The sequence below is a fragment of the Staurois parvus genome, unplaced genomic scaffold, assembly GCF_062004578.1.
Source record: "Staurois parvus isolate SC_StPar_1 unplaced genomic scaffold, SC_StPar_1.0 ptg000163l, whole genome shotgun sequence".
NCBI classification, from domain to species: Eukaryota; Metazoa; Chordata; class Amphibia; order Anura; family Ranidae; genus Staurois; species Staurois parvus.
This window is the reverse complement of record NW_028317959.1, coordinates 875911-902786: the sequence shown is the minus strand read 5'-3', so window position 1 is coordinate 902786 and position 26876 is coordinate 875911. Positions and strand designations below refer to the sequence as shown.

The 26876-nt window shown below is 41.6% G+C and overlaps 1 protein-coding gene across 2 annotated transcripts in view; it reads right to left on the bottom strand.

Moving 5' to 3' along the window:
* Positions 1-1343: 1343 nt before the first annotated feature.
* LOC149462983 (phospholipase A2 inhibitor gamma subunit A2-like) overlaps positions 1344-26876 on the bottom strand; it is a 36014-nt gene continuing 10481 nt past the window's right edge. The window contains exons 1-5 of one of the 2 annotated variants that reach the window (XM_089676086.1): positions 17162-17275; positions 15619-15741; positions 12240-12386; positions 7059-7208; positions 1344-1552 (exon numbers count right to left, since the gene is read on the bottom strand). In XM_089676086.1, the coding sequence (XP_089532212.1) occupies positions 1410-1552; positions 7059-7208; positions 12240-12386; positions 15619-15741; positions 17162-17216 (618 nt within the window). In that variant the 5' untranslated portion in view covers positions 17217-17275 and the 3' untranslated portion in view covers positions 1344-1409. Of the gene's footprint in view, positions 1553-7058; positions 7209-12239; positions 12387-15618; positions 15742-17161; positions 17276-26876 lie in introns of those variants that run through there. The other variant, XM_089676089.1, reaches the window with a different exon arrangement.

The following is a 26876-nucleotide window of genomic DNA, read 5'->3' as shown; positions in this document are numbered from 1 at the left end:
TCAATCTCTCCACGGATTACTGTGATTTATTGGTCTCCTTGACCAATGTCATGCTTCTTTGATGACTTCTCTGCCTGTCTACCATGTTTCTCCTCTGACCTATTCCCTATCATTTTTGGTAACTTTAACATCCCTGTTAATGATAACACCCCAGCTACCTCTCAACTTCTCAACTTATGCAATTAGTGATGAGATTTCCACTGTGCAGTCATCTCCCTCAATTGACATAGCGGGGTTTATTTACTAAAGCTGGAGAGTCCAAAATCAGACTCCCTGATTCCAACAATGGTCTTCTCTTATTTGCTACTTTTTATTCTCCTAAATATATCATTAAAAGTGTTTCGTTATATCTGTTTGATGAGTGCGAAAAATTGCCTGTTGATTCAGAGGTGTGCTATGTCTCAATACTTACTTCCTGTGTTGTCTCAAGTAATCAATATTCTAAATCCTTATCTTGGGACTATGGAATGATTATTCTTTATAACGTGGAGATGTAATAATAGGAGGATCTGAGTAGTTTGTCAAAAAAATGGGAAGGGTTGACAATACTCAGTCCACAAAAATGTGTGTTGCCAACCCATGACCAGACCTAAGAACTGACTGTATTTCTGACAAATTACCATGTATTTTTTTGTACTTTCAAAGCCCTTAGTTGGATAAAACATGGGGATGCAGAGATGTACTAAAAGTTTATTTTTTCCTCTCACATATACTTTAGGGCTAAGGTGTTACATGTTTACATATAAACAGGTGCCACTAGCCAGTTAATATATGCAATGCAAAGCTTATGTTTGCACTGATGACCCACTTATAATATTTGTTTGTTTGTTAAAGCGTGTTATGTTGTGAATTAGAGCCCATTGCATTAAGGCAACCCATAGAATATAATGGGCTACTAATGCACCAAAACTGCCCCAAAATCAGATGTGTCACAAAAATTTTAATTAAATGCCCCACAATGCACTATGGTGCATTACAATACACTATAACTCATGTGCCTTACTTGTGGTAAAGGTATTGCTGCCTTATGATGTCATCAATTGTGAATGGTATCACAATGCATTTAACGCAACTCAAATTTTTAAATGGACCCTGAAAGCTACCAAGTTTAGTACTAATACCTCCAGATGTAGCTAACAAAATGTTTAGAGACAGATAATTTGTTATGCAGTGTAGCAATGTTTGGTGGGAAATTAGTACAGAACCCCAGTGCTACATGGCAAATATGTGAACTATTTTGTAAGCACTTTTTTTATGCCTATTGATCAGCTAAGCATACAATGTAAGGATTATTTAAAATACAACATTTTATTGATTACTTATAACTAATGCACTACCAGTACTGCTTGTCATACAAATTTATTCAGAATTTCTTTATCCATGATAATTCAATGTTGTGGGAGTTTTATTTAGTATGGAGGAGTAGCTGTAGGTAAAAAGCACTTGTCTTCAAGTACATTAGTTATTCTCAAGCCAATCATCTCACTGTTGCGGTACTCACAAACCGTCTTAGAACTGCATCCTTGTGCTGAGAAGTCAACCTCGCCTGCACCTGTGAAAAGACAATTGAACTCATATATAGTATTTTATGCAAATAGAGGAACTCTAATCACATTCTACTACTTTAGTGTTTGCTCATTTGCATTGCCAGATTACCACAAAGGCAGAATAGCCACTGGCCTAAATGCCCCCTCGACAACGGATCAAAATAATATTGATTTGACCTTGAAAGAAAATTACAATGAAAAATCAACTCGAAGAAGATGAAAATGAAAACTTTACATTAAAGACTCCATAGAGAAAATACTGTAGTAGTGTAATGTACCCAATAACAACTTAAAGTACATAAACTATAGACATCAGTTTCACATAGTTTGTTTCTTAAAAGCTCATAGTCTTTCAGCTGTCAGTTTGTAAGAAATGTTGGTGCAACCTAGGTACTTGTAATGCAGATTAGGGATAGTCATCCCCATCTAGTGGCCTTCATGCTCACTACTTCACTAGTTCAATGTTATCCCACTAGAGAACATGCACAAGAAACCTTCGGAAACCTGCGAGGGGGACCTCAAGGTTTTGACTGCCTAGGGCCTCCACAGAGTTTCATTCGGCACTTGACAGTTGTTGCAACTCACTCTGTAAGGGTGACCAATAATCTTATATATACATGCGCACAACTTCACTAATTTAATGTTATCCCACTAAAGAGTATGCACAAGAAACCTCCAGAAACCTGCGAGGGGGCCCCAAGATTTCGACTGCCTAGGGCCTCCACAGAGTTTCATTCGGCAGTTGTCGTACCCCACTCTGTAAGGGTAAGTAATAATCTCATATATATGCCCAACTATGTAAGAACGATCAGCAGAGTGATTCCTGTTATATATTTGTGCTTGTGTAGGTGATATCATATATGAAATTGTTATATTTCACTAGAAATACAGCAAGTCAAATTAACTAAAAGGAAAGGAAGGGAAATCTCATTATAAAGATATCATCAGCATGATTCTCTTGCAACAGATCTCTCAACAGATTTAGTAAACCGTACCCTTTTGTTCAATGCTTATGTTAACTTTCTTGTTTGCAGTGGGTGCCGAACATTCAAAAAATAATGTATCTGTTTCTTGCATGTATTACCATTGCATAAAAGATTATAGAAACCCTCACAATGAACTTCTCTTATTTGCTCCCTTTAGGTGTGTTAAATATACCATTGAAAATGTTTTATTATATCTGTTTGATAAATGCAAAAAATGTGGATTAGTTAACTCTCAAGAACTGGGTTCATCCTGGACCCATAGGGAACGGTCACATGATAGCAGGCCACTGGCTCAATCAGCTTTGGGCAGGGAATTCTCGCATACCATAGCCAACCATACCAAAGTGGTGGGGGTGCTGATGACAATATTGACCTAATCTGGCCACTTGGGCATATTTGGTTAATAGCATTGTCCAAATGCCACCACCTAGCTGATGTACAGTTGCAAGAAAAAGTATGTGAACCCCTTGGGATTACGTGGAGTTTTGCATGATTTGGTCATAAAATGTGCTCTGAACGTCATCTAAGTCACAACAATAGAAGAACACAGTCTGCTGAACATAATACTACACAAACATTAGATGTTGCCATGGTTTAATTGCACATAACATGTAAACATTCACAGTGCAGGGAGGAAAAAGTATGTGAACCTTTGGACTTAATAACTGGTTGACCCTCCTTTGGCAACAATAACCTCAACCAAATGTTTCCTGTACCACTGGACCACTCCTCTTCACAAAACTGTTTCGGTTTTGAACATCAAGGCTTTTGGAGATACTTTTGTAACCCTTTCAAGCTTCATGCAAGTCAACAATTCTTGATCGTAGGTCTTCTGAGAGCTCTTTTCTGTGAGGCATGGTTCACATCAGACAGTGCTTCTTGAAACCAGTAAACCCAAAACAGGTGTGTGTTTTTTAAGGGCAGGACAGCTGTCAGCAACACATCCAATATCATCACACTGATTGGAGTCAAGGTTGGCTCACTCCTGGGTCCAATTAGCTCTGGGAGAATTCATTAAGCTAGGGCCTCACATACTTTTTCCTCCCTCCACTGTGAATGTTTACATGTTATGTGCAATTAAACCATGGCAACATCTAATATTTGTGTAGTATTATGTTCAGCAGACTGTGTTCTTCTATTGTTGTGACTTAGATGACGTTCAGAGCACATTTTATGCCCAATTCATGCAAAACTCCACCTAATCCCAAGGGGTTCACATACTTTTTCTTGCAACTGTACATTTGGACACTGCTTAGTAAACCACATACATTAGTGAATGTATGTTGTCACTGTTGCATCTCTCCTAGATTATCTGGCAGACATAGCACATGTTGATACCATGTAATTGGATGGACTGCTTAGTGGGAATGTTGATGCAACAGCATATGTGCATATTCTTCAGTAAATTGTCATCAGCATATACAGAAAAAAACAGAATGGTACAACCAATGTACAAGTCTTCTTATGTAAAAAGTAAGCAAACTAGGACCCCCTGAGAAGACCCTTAGTCAGGTATGCAGCTTGGCTGACCAGAAGGTTGGGGCAACAAGGTTGCATCACCCTTCCTGAACCATACCAGGCCACATTCATTCAATATTGAGAGGGAATCATGCAAGTGAGGCAAGCCTCTCCCCTTGCAAGTCACCTATCTAAACTAAAAAAAATAAATGTTAAAGATTGCCATTTATGAGTCATTAGATGTGGTGGTTATATTCAATTTCTTTTTTTATTGATCTCCCAGTAACAAATTTTCTGTTCTGGTGTGACAACACCCACTAGTCATATTAAATCTGTGGAAAGGCAGCATTGTCACCCTAGAACAGGAAATGTGTTGGGACTAAAGAACACCCTACCCTCCTCATCTCTATAACATAATGAGGAGGTGTACTTTAGTTCACAGGAATAACTTCTGAGTGGATGAGAGTGCGTGTCCCTACACACCAAAAGCCAACTGATTAAAATATAACCCTTATTAGGAATTAGAATTAAATAGTTTTTGACTGTAGGTATGTGTATACAGTATATACCCATAGGGTAAGGAAGATCCACTTTATTGCAAAAACGTAAGTGATCCCCATTCAACACATATTATCCCATATCTTGTTATTATGCACATAACTATATGGTTATCAATCCATATGACAAGTCATACACGAAAGGTCTCTATCGTTAGAAGTGACCTATATCTATGACAGGTTATAAATTACATAAGGCAGGTATACTGATTGGGTAAAGTAGCAGTAAGATATAGACACAACCTAACCCATACAAGATGGTAATAATTGCAAAGTTACATTATTTTATACCGCCCCACCAGAGAGTCCATTTCTAATCTACCTTATTCCATTCAAGATTGTTTCTAATTATCATAAATACTATGTACACTCATCCATGTGGCCATAAACCAAGCCACTGATGGACAGGCCCTATATGTCACCATAGCTACAAAAAAATTCTAACTGGCTACAGGGATCACCACATTTGCACCATTGTATTCAGTGGTCCTTACCCCAGAAAAATAACCGTGTTCCCATAAAAAACAAAAAGTGCTCCTAAAAGATCAAAGAAATAGAACCCTATATGTTTTGCTTTGTTTTAATTCATCCCTGACGGAGCTTTGTCAGGGATGAATTAAATCATAAAAAAGACATATCTGATAGAGACAGGCTGCTTATTTTCTGATAATTAGAAAGAATCTTGAATGGAATAAGGTAGATTTGAAACGGATTACTCTCTGGTAGGGCGGTAAAAAATAATGTAAATTTGCAATTATTACCATCTTTATGGGTTAGGTTATGTGTATATCTTACTGTTTCTTTACCCTACCAGTATACCTGCCTTATGTAATTTATAGCCTGCCGTAGGTATAGGTAATTTCTGACGAGAGTGACCTTTCATGTATTGACTTGTCATATTGTTTGATAGCCATATAGTTATGTGCTGACTGACTAAATCCATAACAAAAAGTAATGGGATAATATGTGTTGAATGGGACTCACTTATTTTTTTGCTTTAAAGTGTGTCTTCCTTACCCTATGGGTATATATACACATACTTACAGACAAAAATATACTATTGTATACTAATTCCTAATAAAGGTTATATTTTAATCAGTGGGGACACACACCCTCATCCAGTCAGAAGTTCTAATTGATTTATTTTATTTTATAAATATACTATGCTTTAAGCTCACCAGATTTCTGGATAGGTGAACAGATATTTTTTGCACTTAAAGCGATATTAAAACTTAATTTTTTTAACAAACATATCTATACTTACCTGCTCTGTGCAGTGGTTTTCCACAGAGCAGCAGCCTGGATCCTCCTCTTCTCAGGTCCCCTGGCTCCTCCTTTCTGTCGGGTGTGATTGACAATGGCTCCTGCTTGCTGTCTCAGCCAATGAGGAGGCAGAGACCCGGGACAGCCGAGGCTGACATGCACATCGCTGGATCTTGATGGTCTCAGGTAAGTATGGAGGGGGCTTGGGGCACTACTGCACACAAGAGGTTTTTCACCTTCATGCATAGAATTCTATGCATGAAGGTAAAAATCCTTGAGCCTTTACAACCGCTTTAATGAACAGACATAATAAAATAGTTTCAGTAGTACTGTATATACTGTATGTAGTGCCCTCCTAGATAGATGCTAGGTTAGGCACATTTAGTTCTTGGTACTCAGTGGAGATGCATATGAATATTCTGGTCTGTTCTGTATTTCACTGGCTCTATGGTTAACTGCTTCCCCTGTCTGTCTGGAAAGGTTCTGGAAAATAGTGGGCTGGGAGAGTCAAATCAGCAGCTGCGTATTTATGCAGCCCTGGCTAATCCCTGGGGAAAGGTGCCCAGATAGTGGCTGTGAGGGAGCATAAATAGCCTGGGGCTTGGAAAATAAAGGCCTTCTTCTAGGAGGAGGGGATCACGGTCTAGAGGCCTGCTGTACTTCTGCGTAGGTCTGCCATGTGTCTGGGGATCTGGTCTGGTATCACTGGAGAGGTGTCTGGAAGATATTGTAAGGAGGTATTCAATTATCCAAGGACATTAGTGAATACAGGTTGGTGTGAGAGATCCTTGAGACTATGTGATACTGCCATCCCTCTTGTGATAAAGTCAGCATTGCTCAGAGGGGACATTGTTCATGGTGTCCTGTTATAACTGAGCCCTAATATTTGCTGCTGCAAGGTACAGTTTTCAGAGTCTAAGGAGGAATATTAGAGTTCTCAAGTTGCAGCTAAAGTTACTGGAATATCCCACAGTTATCCTAAATCTAAGTTCAAGTTCTGCAATAAAGCAACAGAAAAGCATACCCCATAGACTATTGATTGAGACAAAAGCGTGATTGTGACTGTGTGCCTGGCTGTAGGTGCAGCTATGGGAAAAGACCTTTGGGTCCTAAACAGCGAGCTCCTATGGGGGAAGTGCTACATATAGTATATAACAGAGCAGAAGGGAGCAAATACATTCATGATTATGCAAAAACATTTACCAAATTATGGAGTTTAAAAATATAAAAATAAAAAAAAAACTTACTAGGTAGTTTCATTGTTCCTCTGAACCGTATGCACTGATCATCTTCTCCTAAACAAATTGTTGACTCTGTTGCATTACAGCCATCCGTGGTATTAAATGCAAAGCAAGCTGGACATCTAATGCCTTTATTTTGAGCTGGAATGTTTGGCACTAAAAAGAGGATTAAAATGTCTTTATAAACTGGTATGATGGACAAAGTGTCAAAAAAATAGTAGAGTAGCAGAACCTTGCATGTGGATTTGCAGCCTATAAAAAAGGCATCTGATCTATATACAGTGGAGTTTTTTTTACTTATTTGTCTGTTGTTTTTCTTTTTTTTTTTTGCTGTCATTGTTTGGATTTTACCTTTAGGGGAAACAAAATGATAACCAATGTTCTTTTGCAGCAATACAAACTTGATACAACTACCACTTTCTAAAGTCAAGTTGAAGCTTTAGGGAGACGTCTGATCAATTAACCAGTTCCCACCCGGCCAACAGCAAAATGACGGCCGAGTATGACTTTCGGCAACCTGGGTGGGCGTCATATGATGTCCTTCCGGATCACCGACTTACGTGCACTCACGGGGCTGTACTGTGGCTAGATCTGTCACAGGCTGTGTCCGAAGAAACAGCCGATGACTGATCTGTGTACTGGCCCATTGCAGGTACCATATGACCGCTGTGACCAAACACAGCAAGTCACATGACAATTGTAAACAATGGATGACTTCCTTTCTTGCCATCCATTGCAAACTATTATGTGTTGCTAGCTGTGATTGGTCACAGTGATCACATGGTAAAGACTGGGCCAATCACAGCCCATCTGTGTCATGTAATTAGCTGTGGCCAATCACAGCTAATCACAACAAACAACATTGAATGGATCGATTTCACTCAGTTAAATGCTTGCTCATAGCAGTGAAATTCATTGATATGGGTAATCATAATGTGTAAAAAAAAACACTGATCACTTCCCCAGAGTAGTACAATGGTGGTAACATTATATTACTCTGGTCACAGTGTTTTATAAAATAAAAAAATACATTTAAGAAAAAAATAAAAAAATATATTTTTTTTCATACTGTCACCAGTCAGTGTTCCTTATCACCGCCACACCAGTTATATAATAGCACTGTACTGCGCTGGTGACAGTATGTAAAAAAAAAAAACAGGTGATTTTTTTTTTTTTTTTTTTTAAATAGAGACAAAAATATTACAACTTTAAAAACTCTCCATACCTCTTACTAAATACCACTGACTGTCTACTTTCCAAAAAGGGGTCATTTGGGGGATATCTGCATTGTCCTGACATTTTTGGGCCTCAAGAAATGAGATGTCAATACATCAGAAATGATCGTTATATAAACTATAGTTTGTGGACTCTATAACTTTCCTACAGACTAAATAATATACACTAATTTGGGTTATTTTCACCAAAGAAATGTAGCAGTATACATGTTGGCCTAAATTTATGAATAACATATATTTATTTGCAAACTTTTATAATTATTTATTTATTTTTTCCAAAATGTTTGGTCTTTGGTTGTTTATTCAACAAAAAATTAAAAACCCCAGTGGTGATTAAATACCACCAAAAGAAAACTCTAGTTGTGTGAACAAAATAATAAACATTTAGTTTGGGTACAGTCTTGCATGATTGCGCATTTGTCATTCAAACTGTGAGAGTGCTGAAAGCTGAAAATTGGCTTAGGCAGGAAGGGATTAAAAGTGCCCTAGTAACTCTTACTATTCTTAAAGTGGTTCCCAATGCAAAAGGGTATTTTACCTTAATGGTAAAAAACCTTCTGGGTGCAGCTCCTCCCTCAGCCCCCCCCCCCCCTTATACTTACCTGAGCCCTATCTTGATCCAGTGATGTGCATGAGAACTGTGCCATGGATCTTCTGGGTCCCTCTCTCCCCATTGGCTCACATAGCAGTTGGGGCGACATTGGCTCCCGCTGTTAATCCCAACCAGTGAGCCAATGAGGAGAGAGTGGGGGGCAATCTGCATTCTGTGTGTGAGTGGACAGTGTCTATTCACAGGATTGTGGCTCAGGAGTGAGTGAAGAGGCTTGCTATTGGGGACATTTAACAGGGGGGGGGGAGCCAGGACTGCTGACGAGGAACCCAAAAAGAAGAGGATTGAGGTTGCTCTGTGCCAAAGCATTGCAGAGAGCAGGTAAGTATAACATGTTTGTTATTTTCTTTTTTCTAATTATGACCTTTAGAATCACTTTTTCTTACCCTTTCCTCCTACCTATCCTGCCTACCCCGTAAAAATAAAAATCTGTTATTTCATATGTTTAATATGTTCTGATTAAGTCATGTGATCATGCAGCTCTGGATCCCCTGTGTAAGGCTGCTCTAAACAATGGCTGTGAATTTCAAGAGTGGTGATTTCACCCATAGGCTCTCATGGCTAAGCCATTGTTGATGCTTCCTCCTTTCCCCTGCAACAGCTGCCTACTGACACAGGGGAGCCGAAGCTTCAGGATAATGTGACCAGACCAGAAATAGGTAAGCACACAGATCTTTTTGTACAGCGTAGGCAGGATAGATAGAAGATGGGGAACATTGGTTGTAGTCAAGTTGGAATCACTCCTGAAAAGAAGGATAATTGATCACTTAAAAACACACAACTTGCTGCACAGTTTTACAAAGGGGCAGACCACGTCAGACTAATCTGATTGGATGTTTTGACTATATTACCAATGTTTTGGACCAGGGTGGTTCTGTGGACATAGTATATCTTGATTTCAACAAGGCATTTGATACAGTTCCACATATTGATCTAATACAAAAGTTGTACAAGCTAGGACATACAATAGCCCTTGGGTGGTTCAGTGGATATGCAGCTGGCTAAAGGATAGATACCAGAGTGTGGTTGTAAATGGAGTTCACTCGGAAAAGAGATCAGTCACTAGTGGTGTATCACAAGGCTCTATACTAGTTTCTGTTCTATTTAATATATATGTAAGTGATATTAATAAAGGCTTCTTGGGCAAGGCATGTCTTTTTGCTGATGACAAAAAGGTGTGCAAGAGGGTTGATATCCCTGGAGGTGTATGTAACATGGATCATGATTTGGCATTGTTGGAAGATTTGGTCAAAGAAGTGGAAATTGCAGTTCTAAGTTTCTAAATGTAAAATAATGCACCTAGGGAAAAATAATCTCTTGAGAGAATCCCTTAGATTCAAAATAAAGAACATGACCTTAAACTAACTGGAGGAAAGTTCAAAACTAATCTCAGAAAGTACTAATTTACTGAAAGAGTACTTGATAGTTGGAATAAACTTCCAGCAGAGGTAGTAAGCCAGTCAACAGTAAATAGCTTCAAACATGCTTGGGACAAGCATAGAAAACTGTATACTCAGACAAAAATGTTAACAAAGAAAACCAAAACAAACAAACAAAAAAAAACAACCCCCCCCCCCAAAAAAAAGCAGGACTCGGAGGACCACTTTGACTTTTTCTGCCATCACTTTTTTATGTTTCTATGAATGTTTTTAATAGTTAGACTTTTCTTCTATAGTAAATCTGGACGAAATTTATGATAACAAAGTTAACCGCTTTCCTGCCGCTCTATAGCAGAAATACTGCTACAGGACAGAAGGGGTGCACAAAATCACACATATATATATATATACATAAATAATTTTGCATTTTCGGGTAAATGGCCATTCGCGGCCTCAGCTGCCAATCACCGGGTCCTGGACGGTGATTACTTGCCGGCACCTGGTGATCGCCAAGTATAACCAATGGGGGAGAGAACTGAATTGTTTACATATATATTACAGTGGAAGGCACAGACATAGCCTCACAATAAAACACTCCCAGCACACAGTTAACCCTTTGATTGCCCCTCATGGTAACTCCTTCCTGCCCAGTGCCATTAGTACAGTGTCAATGCTTTTTATTAGCACTGATCACTGTATTGGTGACACTGGGGATGTCAGTGACACTAAGTCAGTTACCCCCAGTGTCAGAATGCCCACCGCAGTCCTGCTATAAGTCGCTGATTGCCGCCATTACTAGTAAATAAAATCCAAGTATATATATCACCATTTGCAAACGCTATAACTTTCACATAAACCAGTTCATTTACACATATTGGGATTTTTTTTTAACAAAGACATGTAGCAGAATACATTTTGGCATACATTTATGACAAAATTTGATTTTTAAAATTTTTTTACTGGACATGTTTAATAGCAAAAAGGACTTTTTTTTTTATAGTGCAAAAAAAAAAAAAACCACAGACAATCAAATACCACCGAAAGAAAGCTCTATTTGTGGGGAAAAAAAAGGACATACATTTAATTTGGGTGCAGCGTTGCATGACCGCGCAATTGTCAGTTAAAGTAACGCAGCGCCGTAATGCAAAAAATGGCCTGGTCAGGAAGGGGGGTAAATCTTCTGGAGGGCAAGTGGTTAAAAAACTAAAAGCAGCTCAGCTTGCAATACTAACCTCAGTCAGGAGCTGTTCCTTGCATCACCTTTTCTTGCAACAAATTATCAGTCTTACAGATTGAATGACATCAATGATCACTCAGTCTGGAAGATTGGGGACTCTACTGAGAATACAGGGCAACATGAGATGTCATGCTTAGGGGATGTCACCATAGCACCTTTCATTCACTGGGGTGGATTTACTGAAGTAAAATAGACTGAGTGGATGACATAGGTGTGTAGGAGCAAATTTCAATATTGAAAGCTGATGGGGGTAGGGGGGATGACTGCATGCTGTAATGGGGGGCAGTTTTGGGTGGGGGGTGCTGGGTGGGTGGACGTAACATGGCCAATAGGTTGAGTTAGCTTTTAATTGAATCAGAAACTTTAAAATTTAAGATCAGGTCAGTAAAACTGTGTTTAAAGGTTCCCCTTGAGAAAAATGAGCATTTAACCACTGCAAGGAGGTAGGTCCCATTGCAATGGTAATTTTGAATTTTTCAGTTCAGCTTTGAAGTACCTCTAAAAAGAAAACTTTTATTTTTGCTTTCTATGTTTCCAACAGGAAGATTCATTCTTTCTAGTTGGGGAAATCTTATGAGTACACCGATGGCCAAAATAAAACTAGCAGGGGTTTTTCCTACTCTATCAAATTAATATACTTTTTTTTTTAACCATAATGCAAGAGAAACATAGACAATAAATGATACAGTATATATACACAGTACATTTAGACTTGTGTGTACTTACTTTCAAAGGAACCGGAATTACACAGTTGTCCTGTACAACAATGGTAGACAAGTTTTACGGAAACATCCAGACCTACATTTGCATAAAAAGTTTTGTTGCAAGGCAAGTTTGCTGCACACCGCTTAGAAATGGATCGGCATGTTTTGCCTATTCAAAAGAAAGTAACAAATAATGAGAAGTGAATTTAAAAAATCCCTAAATTAATTGTATTTTAAAGCCCAATTGAACCATCTTAATGCATTTCTGTATGCAGTCAGGCTTCATTGATATACCTTGCCTTTTTTTTTTTATCTTTGTTTGCTAAGTGCTGCAGCAGTAGTTACAGTGCTTTGTGCTGCTCCCTACACTCCCCCCCCCCACCCTTACACGCGTTTACAGACATCAAGCATTTTTTCTGGCAAAATGTCGCTGCTCATGGACGCATTGGCAGTGGGGGGTTTTTCTGCCTCTAAACTCTCCTGCCACCAGGGCTTTATTTCTCAGAGAAAAAGTGCAGGAACTCCCCCCTTCCAAATCTTCCTGTTTCTCCGCCCCCTAGTCACCTCCAAGCACTGTTCCTTGGTTCCACCCTCTACCCACCTCCCAGTAGAACCAAGTATCATTTTGTGGTAGGTAATTTGTATGGAATTTGTTAATGATATTAAGAAATGTAGTAAAATAGGTCCCCTGTAGCTAGCAATAATAGACCCCCCAGCAACAATAGACCCCCCCAGCAACAATAGATCTATCCCAGCAACAATAAACTCCCAACAGCCAGCATCAATAGACCCTCGATCAGCCAGACCGCTACCTACCTCAATAGTAAATCCTTCCCAGCAAGGATTGACCCCCCCCAGCAACATAAGACCCATCCCCAGCAACAATAGACCCCCACCAGCATCAATAGATCTCATCCAGCAACAATAGAACCCACAGCATCCAGTATCAATAGATCCTCCAGCACACCCCAGAACCCCTTATTATTCACCATGAGGTCATCACAGAGCACAAGGGGGCACTCTTTACATCTGGAGGAAAAGAAATTTAATCCCCAAACACGGAAAGGTTTCTTTTCAGTGAAAGCTGTGAAAATGTGGAATAGACTCCCTCAAGAGTTGGTTCTGGGCAGCTCAGTGGATGGCTTTAAAAAAGTCCTGGATTCTTTCTTTGATACACAGAATATAACTGGATACTAACATTTATAGGTAAAGTTGATCCAGGGAATATCCGATTGCCTCTCGGGGGGATCAGGAAGGAATTTATTTCCCTGCAGGAGCAAATTGGATCATGCTTTGCTGGGGTTTTTTGCCTTCCTCTGGATCAACTGTGGGTATAGGATTATAACTTTTTTTTTTTCAATGGTTGAACTTGATGGGCTTTTGACTTTTTTTCAGCCAGACTAACTATGTAATTATGTACCTATGTAAACCCTTGCCAATACAAACATCCAGTGCTGAAGGTGCCAAAACTGTATTCCTCCGCATCCCCCCTAAAAAAAAGCCCTGACTGCAACTAAACTCCTCTAAAAGCATATGTGTGCATGGATACATAGGCTAACATGCAGGGGGATTTAGAGGCAGGAAAACAAACTCATGATGCCCCTAGGTGCAGCTAAATAAAAAATGTCCATTGTACATGAGTCCTTATCGATTTGGCAATAATTTTGTCATTTTGTCTAACATATATCATTATTTTCGAACAAGGAATGTCTTGCAAAAAGGATTTTTTATTAAGCTTTCCATTAACTAAACATGTAACAAAACAACAAAAAAACCCACTTTTTTCTACTTTGATCAGTAATAATTTAAAAAAATAGTGTTACTGTAGATACAATTTACACATTTTTCTGTTATTTGTCCCTTTAAACTGACGATAAAATGATTGGATAAAAGGATTGCAAAAATATTTACAAATGAAATTAAGGTGGGGGTTGATTTTAAAAACCCAAATAAACTGTGAACTTTGCAAATGTAGTTGCACTCTTTTTTAATTAGTGAATGAAATGTGGTAAAGCTTCACTTTGTAAAGAATACTCAGTTAGGTGCAAAGAATAAAAAAAGTATTTTTGCGTGCATATGAATAAATGAAGGAAAACAGTAGTACCACATTTACCAAGCTATGTGCAACTGCACTTGCAAAGTGCACTGCTTATTTGCCTTTAGTAACTCAACCTCCTTTTTTTTTTAAGTTTGCACTTGTGACACTAAAAAAAATTAATGAACAAAAACAAAAAAAGTTTTAAAAATAATAGTTAGAAAAATAGAAATAGTATCATACAAGAGAATAATAATTAAGGGGTAAAGAGGAAGAAGGGATTAAATAGGGCCTACCAGCAGCTACAAAAACTATAGCTGCTGACTTTTAAAAAACAGACACCCATCTGTCCCTTGATCCCATGGTGTGCTCCCACCGGCTGGGTTCACAAGCCGTTCTGTGTCCCCGGCGCTGGCATCTTCGGTGTGGGCACCAGGCTGTGCATGCTGAGTAGTGCTGTGCTTTTTGAATGGTCCCGTAGTCTTCTGGGACCTGTCACGTGTCCCAGAAGACTACAGGGAGGGAAGGGGGGGAGGACAACTTCCGCTTCTGAATGCCTAGGCGATCACAGTGGAAGTGGGAGTAGGTACCCGTCAAATTTGGGTACCCCCTCTCCCTCCGATCCCCCTTCAGGTGGAGCTCCGCTTTAATAAAAGGTTAAATAATAAGAGTTTTTTTGTTTTTTAATCATTTTTTATTTCTCAGGTGCTTTTCCAGCACTGTTGTCAGCAGCCTGTCAAAATCAATGAAAGGCTTAAATACACGGTGGGTGGCTGTGGCTGGATGCTCTTTCAAACAGCACTCATTGTTTTGCCCCATACACACGAACAAAAAAAAAAAAAAAAAAAAAAAAAAAAAGGGATGACATGACAAAAATCGCTTTCTGAGGGACCATGTGATCAACACCCGATCATGACAGCTCATACAACAATATCCGAAGGAACAAGCATGAACGTTTTTCTCGTATGATAACAGTGTGAACTATTTTTGTTTAATTAGTACAGTATTCTTCTGAAAGAAATCGAGAGACTAAGACCACGCATGCTCAGAAACAAACAATACATTACAAGACAATACAATGCATTACATCACTTTTGAAGTTGTATTCTATCGTACAAAAATTTTTATAGCTTTTAGTAACGTTTTCATTTTCGATATGAGACTAGCATGCAACAAAAAACGAATGATAAGTCGTCTGATTATCTGATTGTGTGTGCTAAGCATAAAGGCCATATGTGTTCTGGGATGCATGCCTCAAACACAGGGCTTATCCATTGGTGCAGTATATGATCATGTTTGTAGGCTGCAAAGTTTTGATAAAGTATTAAGATGTATATTTGTATACAAATGTATATTTGAAACTCACCAAGGCTTACAAATTCTTCAGAGATTTTTATGCAGTCACTGCCTTCAGGGCATTCCTTTTCTTTATGTTCACAGGTCTCAGAATTGATGGCATTACAAGTATAGCACATGTCCTTAGCTAGAACTGCAACAAATGCATAAAGGGTTAATATTACCATTTTGCATTGTGTATATATGCATATACTGTACCTACTGTCAGATGGAAATATTAGACCTATATAATAATGTGCTTTTCCACAACTTGAAGTTGAACTCCAGTCAAAGAAAAAAACAAAACACAAAGAAAAGATTAAATGAATAGCAAATTAAAAAATAAAAATGACAAATTCCGCTTATGCTGCAATATTCACTTTCAGCCAAAAGATTTTGACCGCAGTACTTTTTTCTGTCACCAGATGTCCTCAGTTTGAAGGCCAGTTCATTCAACCCACTTCATCTAAGCCCAGGTCAACCTGAACCCCCCTCCAGCCTGTTCTTGGACAGTGAAAAGAAAAGCAGCATGGTGATGGACACATCTGTCACTCTGCTCTCTCCTCCTATCAGAATGCTTATTGTCAGTATGAACAGAGTGGCTCTATATGCTGCTGCTTCTTCTTCCCACACTAAAGCTGTCTCACAGGTGCAGCACAGTCCCACAATGTAAAATTGTAATTTGGCAATTAAAACAATGAAAGTAAAAAAAACCCCAAAAAAGCAGACATTCAGGAGGTGACAGTACCATCTCCGGAATGCCTGTCAGCCACTGCTATATCACCCTTTGTAGAGGGTGGTAAGCTTGCCGTATGTGTAAAAGAAGCCTTAGTAAAAAAACTACACTATTGTGCATATATTAAGCTTGGAACTAGGTGGGGGGTAGGAAAGGGTTGCTTTTAAAATTTTCTTTATTTCTAAACTGTCAGTTTAATTGTTTTTGGAACAACTTTATGAAGGGAACAACATCCCTTGTAATAGCATGAGCAGTGACAGGTTCTCTTTACTGAGAGCTCTGGGGTCTATTGGACCCTAGATCTCTCCTCTACCCTTAAAAGCATCAGACCAAAACAGGAAGTGACAAAATACTCATCGCTTATGGTTTCTTATATTATTGAGACGATCAGGTTGTTTCGGTCCTTGGTCACCTCTATAGTAAGCCAGTGGAATCACCAGCTTCAGAGCCAGGCTCCCGGTAGGATGGGAGAGCCCAGGAAGGCAACAGAAGGTGGTGGACCCCCTTTCACTGCATGTAAAAGCAATCCAGCGGCTTTTTAGCCACTGAATTGAAGCTACAGCCATGGTCTCAATATACTCGCTTCAACCAGGGGACATACGGGTTTATCCATTTGGGGGAAGGGGTTTAAAAAAATCTGTATTTATCCCATGATCCCAGAAAGTAGGATGGTGGGCCAATAGGCTGGTCCAATGAAACCACTGTCCTGAAACCCTGAGCCGAGGTTCTGATTTTAATCAATACATTCTAGCTGTGGGTCAAAAATATGAAAAGAATTTAACTCAAAGCTGAATATATAAAATGCTAAAAATATATGCTTTTAAAAAAGAATACTTACTGACTGGAAGCATGAATAATAAAAGGAGGAAGACACTAGCATGTATAACCTTCATTTTTTATTGGGTTTCAGTTGCTTGATGGTGTTGAGCTTTGATTGCTTCTCAAATTGTTGAATTCCCTCTTTACCTTCTGGTATTTATACTTTGTTTTATGACTTTGGGATATTGTTATAGCACAGTAAATAATTTCAGTTTACAATACTCTGTGTATGGATAAACTTTTGTAATGAGTGCAACAATAATGCCTCCAGAGTAAGCTAGCAAAATGTTATGTTGAAAAATAATTGGCCCAAATTTGTTTGGTAAGCCCTAAAGCTGTAAGGGTGTTTCTGTTAAGACAGAAAATCACATAGACTGTGTAGAACATACAAATGGGATCCAAAACATATTCTAGTGCAACAATTGGGCACGTATCATACAGTGTATGATATAATGTATGCATCATTCTGTAGTCCAAGTTTTGTTCACAAAACACATATAAATGAAGCACACACTTGAGTTTATTCTCTTTCTTAGAATAAAAACTCGGGGAATATTTAAAGCAGGGGTGCTCAACTTCTGGCCCATGGGCCCTCTGATGTGGATCTCCACCTCAAACTGAATGCAGGAGTTTTGAGGAGGAAAGGAAAGCTGCAGGTTCATTGTACTGCACCTGTATTTGTGGTTTGGGGGCAGTAAAACCCAATAGTTGAGCTGTGTTTTAAACCCCCCCAAACCACTGGTGTAGCATCAGGGGTCACAATGGCGACCTCAACCCATGCTGTAGGGGGCCTGTGCTGGCCTCCTTGTCACATTGTGTTTTACTTTTGGGCAAGAAGGACGGCAGGGCTACCTATAAAGGAACCGATCCTTTCTATTTTTCTCCTGCAACCACTGAAAACCAACTTCTCCTCCTCTGCCTCCTGCTGGAATTCAGCACTTGCAAGTGGAAAATGTTCATTATGCTATTCAAAATAAAAAGTTAGAAATTCTGAACCATTTCATTTTATTGTGGCCTGGTTACCAAATCACTTAAGTGGCCTCCGTTCTTCAAAGGGTTGAGCACCCATGATTCAAAGCTTTGTGTTGGTCATACTATACTATACAGTCAGGTCCATAAATATTGGGACATCGACACAATTCTAACATTTTTGGCTCTATACACCACCACAATGGGTTTGAAATGAAACAATCAAGATATGCTTTAACTGCAGACTGTACGCTTTAATTTGGGGGTATTTACATCCAAATCAGGTGAACAGTGTAGGAATTACAACAGTTTGCATATGTGCCTCCCACTTGTTAAGGGACCAAAAGTAATGGGACAGAATAATAATCATAAATCAAACTTTCAATTTTTAATACCCTTAACAAGTGGGAGGCACATATGCAAACTGTTATAATTCCTACACCGTTCACCTGATTTGGATGTAAATACCCTCAAATTAAAGCTGACAGTCTGCAGTTAAAGCACATCTTGTTCGTTTCATTTCAAATCCATTGTGGTGGTGTATAGAGCCAAAAATGTTAGAATTATGTCGATGTCCCAATATTTATGGTCCTGACTGTAATAGGTTCTTAACATGGCCTCTTAGAGCATGGCTTTCGGATACTGGCTTTAGGATAAAAATAACAACCAAGATAAAACAAGAAATATCACTACATATTATAAAATGCTTATTGAAGCATTTGGGGTTCAGGTTTAGCTAGGAAATTTAGCTAGAAAATTTTAGCTAGGAAATTTTATGTTGTGTTTATAGTTCTTCTTTATTTGAAGTCATTTCTTTACACTTGGTCAATAACCACTTGGCACCAAATTACGTACATGTACATGATTGGCTTTAAGTAGTTAAAGCTGCAGCTTTAGGCCATAACACTGGTATATTTTTTTCTCAGCTAGAAAGCTGTTTCATCTAAAAGCAATCCTAGTGACTGATTAGTGTCCCCTCCTGCCGCCCATCGGTGCTTCTTTGGGCTCTCCTGTGCGATCGGGGAGCACGGTATCTGATCCGGAAGTGCTGCCGGTGATCACAAAGCTGGATGACCGGATGTGATGCCATGACGTCACTTCCTGCTAGGCAGATGTAAACACTGTCTTTTTTTGTAAAGCATGAGATTAATTGTTTTTTTCAATTGATCTCATGCTTTCCAGGGTAGAGGAGAGATATGGGGTCTTATGGATCCCAAATGTTTACATAAAGAGGACCTATCATCCCTTCTTTTTATCACAAGAGATGTGTACATTTCTTGTGATATGAATAAAAGCGCATGCCTACTGTAGCCTATTGTCTGTTGGTGTATAGGACATCCTTTTATATATGCTCTCCAGTTTCTCAGCCCAAAAAAAAGAAAAGAGAAGATCTTTATGATGTTCCTATTCCCTTGGACAGTTTGTGTACACTGCAGAATATTATTGTAATTCTGTTTCAGATTCCTACCTTTTGTTGCTCTTCTGAACACAACTTTTTCATCATTAACCACCTGGTGATCTCAGGGCTGTAGTTGGAAGTTGCAGGATCAGCCTTCCTCTATCAGTAGTTAACCCTTTAGAGCAGTGGTTCTCAACCTGTGGGTCATGACCCCTTTGGGGGTCGAATGACCCTTTCACAGGGGTCCCCTAAGACCATCAGAAAACACATATTTCCAATGTGTAAAGAGCAGCTACTGTGTAGAAAGCAGCTGCTGTGTTGAAAGCAGCTGCTCTGTTAAAAGCAGCTACTGTGTGGAAAGCAGCAGTATTGGAGGTAAAATGACACTCATGAATTATAATTACTGGGTAAATAATTTTATGGTTGGGGGTCACCACAACATGAGGAACTGTATTAAAGGGTCACGGCATTAGGAAGGTTGAGAACCACTGCTTTAGAGTTTATTACCAAGCAAGCTATTTCCTACTGCACTGAATATTTTTTTTTTTTTTAGCTGCTTTGTTAAGCGGCAGGCAAAACTCTGTGAAATGATTCTCTATTCTGGCAATGAGCAGTCTCAGAGCTTTCCCAAGCAAAACAGCCCACTTCAGACTCTTCAAAAAAGAGAAGATGTGTATGAATGTGACTGTATGAATCTTGCTTTGTTCAAGCAACCAGACATGAGGATGATGACACCTATCAGGTTGTCGCATTCATTAGACAAGTGGCCAATACACTCAAAGGAGTGTTTCCACTGAGCCTGTGAAAGGGTGACATGTTCTGGCAATGAGCAGTCTAATAGCCTTCTCAGGCAAAGCAGCCTCTTCAGATTCTCCAAATGGAAATATGCAGATGAGCAAGACTGTATGAATCTTGCTTTGTTCAAGAAACCAGAGATGAGGACAATGATACCTAGCAGAATAAGTTCACATTTCATAAGATGTTACATGTTATGAATGCACCGGCCCCCACTTTGACAGCTAGTGGGGGATCTTCTCCCCCCCCCCACTAGCCAGCGACATCACTTCTCTGTGAATGAAAAACTCCAAGTCTCAACAGCCTTATCGGGTTTCGGCTTGTAGTTCTCAATGAACGGTGCTGTGCATCACTGGGGTAGTTAATTGAATCTTCTTGTAAGTATATCTGCTTCCTCGTACATCCTATACAGGCAAGCAAATATACTGACAGATCTGCAAGAGACCTGCATGGCAATGCATTCCAGGCTCCTGCAGCAGCTGCTAGAGAAGCCACCCAGCCTTTCTAGGTGAAACAGCTCTCTTCAGAGTTTCCAAAAAGGACAATGTGGATGGACATGGCTGCATGAATACTGCTTAGTTCAGGCAACAAAGGATAAAGATGATGACACCTCACAGGTTGTCACTAGAGATGAGCGAATCGAAGTATCCGAAGTGGAATTCGAGTCGAATATCGGAAAAATTTCGATTCGTGCCGAATCCGAAAAACAGCCTAATTCGGACGCGCGAATCGAAATTTTTCCGAAAATGGCGGCTGACATGTGCGGCGACGGAGCGGGGATGTCGGGGAAGGCGCGCAGACAAGGCGCGCTGCCCCATAATGCATTCCTCAACGACATGTGATCGCATCAGCCAATCAGCAGCCAGCCAGCCAGCACTGTGTAATGGTCGAGGTATATATAGCGGCCATTTTGGAAATCTTCATTTGCCTGCAGTCATTGAACAGAGGCAGACCGCTCTGTACTAGGGACAGGGACAGAGTTAGGGCCACAGAAACGAGAATTGGGGACAGAGAGAAGTTACTTAGGGACAGAGAACCATTACTCAGGGACACAGACTTGTTAATGAGGGCCACAGAATCGTTATTTAGGGACAAAGAAACGCTAGTTAGGGCCACAGAATTCATACTCAGGGACAGACAGAATTGTTACTCAGTGCCAGAGAATTGTTACTTAGGGCCACAGAAACGTTATTAGGGCCACAGAATTTTTACTCAGGGACAGACAGAATTGTTACTGAGTGCCAGAGAATTGTTACTCAGGGACAGACAGAATTGTTACTGAGTGCCAGAGAATTCTTACTCAGGGCCACAGAATTCATTCTCAGGGACAGACAGAATTGTTACTCAGGGACAGACAGAATTGTTACTGAGTGCCAGAGAATTGTTACTCAGGGACAGACAGAATTGTTACTGAGTGCCAGAGAATTGTTACTCAGGGACAGACAGAATTGTTACTGAGTGCCAGAGAATTGTTACTCAGGGACAGACAGAATTGTTACTGAGTGCCAGAGAATTGTTACTCAGGGACAGACAGAATTGTTACTGAGTGCCAGAGAATTGTTACTCGCACAGACACAAAATTGTTACTTGCACAGACACAGAATTGTTACTCGCACAGACACAGAATTGTTACTCAGGGCCACAGAATTCATACTCAGGGACAGACAGAATTGTTACTGAGTGCCAGAGAATTGTTACTCAGGGACAGACAGAATTGTTACTGAGTGCCAGAGAATTGTTACTCAGGGACAGACAGAATTGTTACTGAGTGCCAGAGAATTGTTACTCGCACAGACACAAAATTGTTACTTGCACAGACACAGAATTGTTACTCGCACAGACACAGAATTGTTACTCAGGGCCACAGAATTCATACTCAGGGACAGACAGAATTGTTACTGAGTGCCAGAGAATTGTTACTCAGGGACAGACAGAATTGTTACTGAGTGCCAGAGAATTGTTACTCAGGGACAGACAGAATTGTTACTGAGTGCCAGAGAATTGTTACTCAGGGACAGACAGAATTGTTACTGAGTGCCAGAGAATTGTTACTCAGGGACAGACAGAATTGTTACTGAGTGCCAGAGAATTGTTACTCGCACAGACACAAAATTGTTACTTGCACAGACACAGAATTGTTACTCGCACAGACACAGAATTGTTACTCAGGGCCACAGAATTCATACTCAGGGATAGACAGAATTGTTACTGAGTGCCAGAGAATTGTTACTCAGGGACAGACAGAATTGTTACTGAGTGCCAGAGAATTGTTACTCAGGGACAGACAGAATTGTTACTGAGTGCCAGAGAATTGTTACTCGCACAGACACAAAATTGTTACTTGCACAGACACAGAATTGTTACTCGCACAGACACAGAATTGTTACTCAGGGCCACAGAATTCATACTCAGGGACAGACAGAATTGTTACTGAGTGCCAGAGAATTGTTACTCAGGGACAGACAGAATTGTTACTGAGTGCCAGAGAATTGTTACTCAGGGACAGACAGAATTGTTACTGAGTGCCAGAGATTTGTTACTCGCACAGACACAAAATTGTTACTTGCACAGACACAGAATTGTTACTCGCACAGACACAGAATTGTTACTCAGGGCCACAGAATTCATACTCAGGGACAGACAGAATTGTTACTGAGTGCCAGAGAATTGTTACTCAGGGACAGACAGAATTGTTACTGAGTGCCAGAGAATTGTTACTCAGGGACAGACAGAATTGTTACTGAGTGCCAGAGAATTGTTACTCAGGGACAGACAGAATTGTTACGGAGTGCCAGAGAATTGTTACTCAGGGACAGACAGAATTGTTACTGAGTGCCAGAGAATTGTTACTCGCACAGACACAAAATTGTTACTTGCACAGACACAGAATTGTTACTCGCACAGACACAGAATTGTTACTCAGGGCCACAGAATTCATACTCAGGGATAGACAGAATTGTTACTGAGTGCCAGAGAATTGTTACTCAGGGACAGACAGAATTGTTACTGAGTGCCAGAGAATTGTTACTCAGGGACAGACAGAATTGTTACTGAGTGCCAGAGAATTGTTACTCGCACAGACACAAAATTGTTACTTGCACAGACACAGAATTGTTACTCGCACAGACACAGAATTGTTACTCAGGGCCACAGAATTCATACTCAGGGATAGACAGAATTGTTACTGAGTGCCAGAGAATTGTTACTCAGGGACAGACAGAATTGTTACTGAGTGCCAGAGAATTGTTACTCAGGGACAGACAGAATTGTTACTGAGTGCCAGAGAATTGTTACTCGCACAGACACAAAATTGTTACTTGCACAGACACAGAATTGTTACTCAGGGCCACAGAATTCATACTCAGGGACAGACAGAATTGTTACTGAGTGCCAGAGAATTGTTACTCAGGGACAGACAGAATTGTTACTGAGTGCCAGAGAATTGTTACTCGCACAGACACAAAATTGTTACTTGCACAGACACAGAATTGTTACTCGCACAGACACAGAATTGTTACTCGCACAGACACATAATTGTTACTCAGGGCCACAGAATTCATACTCAGGGACAGACAGAATTGTTACTGAGTGCCAGAGAATTGTTACTCAGGGACACCTAATCGTTGAATTAAATAGTATGTCAGACAACATGCAGAGGAGTGGCAGAGGAGGCAATGTTTTAGGAGCGAGCAGACGTGGCAGCAGAGGAAGGGGTCGAGGCAGCAGTATTCGCAGCCAGAGGCCAGTGCTCCCGGTGTCATCCAGCGGTCGTGTCTCCACCGACAACCCTGCCGTCATTGATTGGTTGGCTCGGTCGTCTTCCTCTTCCCAGGTCACCTCTGACACCTACAGCCAACGGTCGGTGGGTACGTCAGACACAACCGTTAGTTGGCATGGCCCGGGACCAAGCCCACTGAAATCACGTGTCCTCTACCTGCCCCTGTCCTTTGCTGTTCCCTCACCAAGCGAAGTATCGCATGCTGTGGGCTCAGCCCCACTGTACAGTGAGGAAGAGCTAACAGAGGGCGGTCAGGAACGGGGGGAGACATCGGCCTTTTCAGCAGCCAAGCGAACAAGTACTGGCGAGGAGAGTGGCTCGGTAGCCGGTCTAGAGACAGGTCTGTCTCCTGACCCAGACGCAGCCGAGGGGGCTAGTAGTGAGGCGGAGACCCTACTTGATGATGAGGAGGTTGATCGCACTTGGCAGCCTCGTCGTCATCAGGCAATTTCTTCCGCATCATCAGGAGAAGAGGGTGGCAGCTTGGCAGCGAGCAAAACAGTCGGTGGGTTGCCCAGGAGACAGCAGCAGGGTCGCATCAGTGTCAGTGGAGCCAAACGTCCACGGAGTAGAGCACCAGCTCCACTGCAGCCTACCACCACGGCCAGTAGTGGTGCCGTTGCGCACGGAGGAAGTAGCAGTCAGCCAGTGAAGAGTAGCGGGGGCAAAGTTTCCTACTCGGTGGTGTGGCAATTTTTCCTCAAGCCGCCCGAGGAAGTAAACGTAGCCGTATGTCGACTATGTGGCCAGAAATGCAAGCGTGGCCAGGGGGCCCATGTTGGGACTACAGCGTTGCGTCAGCATATGCAGCGTCACCATTCGGTGGCCTGGGAAAACCGTGATAAACATACGGCGGTTCTGCCTGCCCCAGCCCCCGCTCCATCACCCGCTCCGTTACTTGCTCCGTCACCCGACGTCGTCAATCGCCCTCTATCAGCCAGTCAAGGCTCCAACACCTCTGCTGAGGGGAGTTGTCGCTCATTGGCATCTTCCGCTCGTTCAGATGCTCCTTCTCCTGCTACTCCTCTTCTCGGATTCCGTCAACAGTCTTTCTTGGAATCCGTATCCAAGAGACAACAGTTTGCGAGCACGCACCCGACGGTGCAAAAGCTGAACGTCCTCCTGTCCAAGTTGCTGGTGCTGCAGTCCCTCCCTTTCCAACTGGTGGACTCAGCACCTTTCCGAGAAATGATGGCTTGTGCCGCGCCGCGGTGGAGAGTGCCAAGCCGTCATTTCTTTGCCCAAAAGGCAGTGCCAGCCCTGCATTCACATGTAGAAGAGATGGTGGGCCAGTCTTTGAGCATGTCGGTCTCTGCCAAAGTGCACGGCAGCGCCGACGTGTGGAGCTGTAACTACGGTCAGGGACAGTACATGTCATTTACGGCCCACTGGGTGAACGTGGTGCCGGCACAGCCGCACCAGCAACTTGGACAGGTCACGACGCTTTTGCCTCCACGTTTGCACGTCCTTGGTCCAGCAAGCATGTCCGCCTCTACCACCTCTTTTTCCGCCGTGTCCTCAGCCGCCACCCCCGTGCCAAGTCCCATTACCCGACCGGCATATCACATGTGCAGGGCGCAACGGTGTCACGCTGTGCTGCACCTGGTATGCCTTGGCGAACGTAGTCACACAGGGGAGGAACTGCTGAGTGTAATGAACAGAGAAATCGACAGATGGCTGTCTCCGCGCAAACTAAAAATCGGAACCATGTTGACTGACAACGGAAAGAACATGGTGTCTGCTCTGCGTCAAGGAAGGTTGTGCCATGCGCCATGCATGGCTCACGTGTTCAATCTGGTTGTCAAGCGGTTCCTAAAATCCACCATCCCACTGCAAGACATCCTTAAAATGTCACGTAAACTGTGCATGCATTTCAGCCATTCCTACACCGCAAAGAACACCCTCATTGAGCTGCAGCGGCAGAACGGAATTCCACAGCATCGCCTGATCTGCGACGTTGCAACAAGGTGGAATTCAACCCTACACATGTTAGACCGCCTTTACGAGCAGCGAAAGGCCATCACCGATTTCCTGATGTTACAAGCGGATAAAGGTACTCCCCTGTGTAACTTAGATGTCAGCCATTGGCAGCTCATGCGTGACACCTGCCGCTTGCTCAGGCCCTTTGAGGAGGCCACGCTATTCGTGAGTCGGCAGGACTATGGGATGAACGACGTCATTCCTCTGTTGCACGTCCTGGAACAAATGCTGTTAACAATGGCTGGTCAGGGTGCGGTAGACGTGGCGCACAGATCTCAACGCCACATGACCCCTGTGGGGGCAGGACAGGAAGAAGAGGAGGAGGTAGAGGAGGACATTTGTGCTCAGGAATTATTGAGTGAAATGGGTGGTTTTTCCACTCAGCGGACAGGAGTGGAGGAGCAGGAGCATCTGGTAGAGGAGGAGGAGGAGGAGACAGAGGACCCAGACGCACCGTGGCAGTATGCTGTGGAGATGGAGGCAGGGAGTCCCTCGCATTCCTTGGCACAAATGGCCCATAGCATGCTCGGTTGCTTGCGTAGCGACAGCCGAATAATAACCATCAGACAGAGGGATGACTTTTGGCTGTCCACCTTGTTGGACCCTCGCTACCGGTCCAAAATGGTGGCCTTTTTCACACCTGCTGAGAGGGAGGCCAAAATTACGTACTATAAAAACCACCTATGTAGTCAGTTGGTCTCTGCCTTTGTGCGCCAACGTCCATCCTCAGACACTGTGGGCCCTGTGCGCTCGCGTTCCGCTGGCATGGCAGCAGGGGAGGGGTGGGGTGGTAGGAGCAGTGGCAGCTCCACC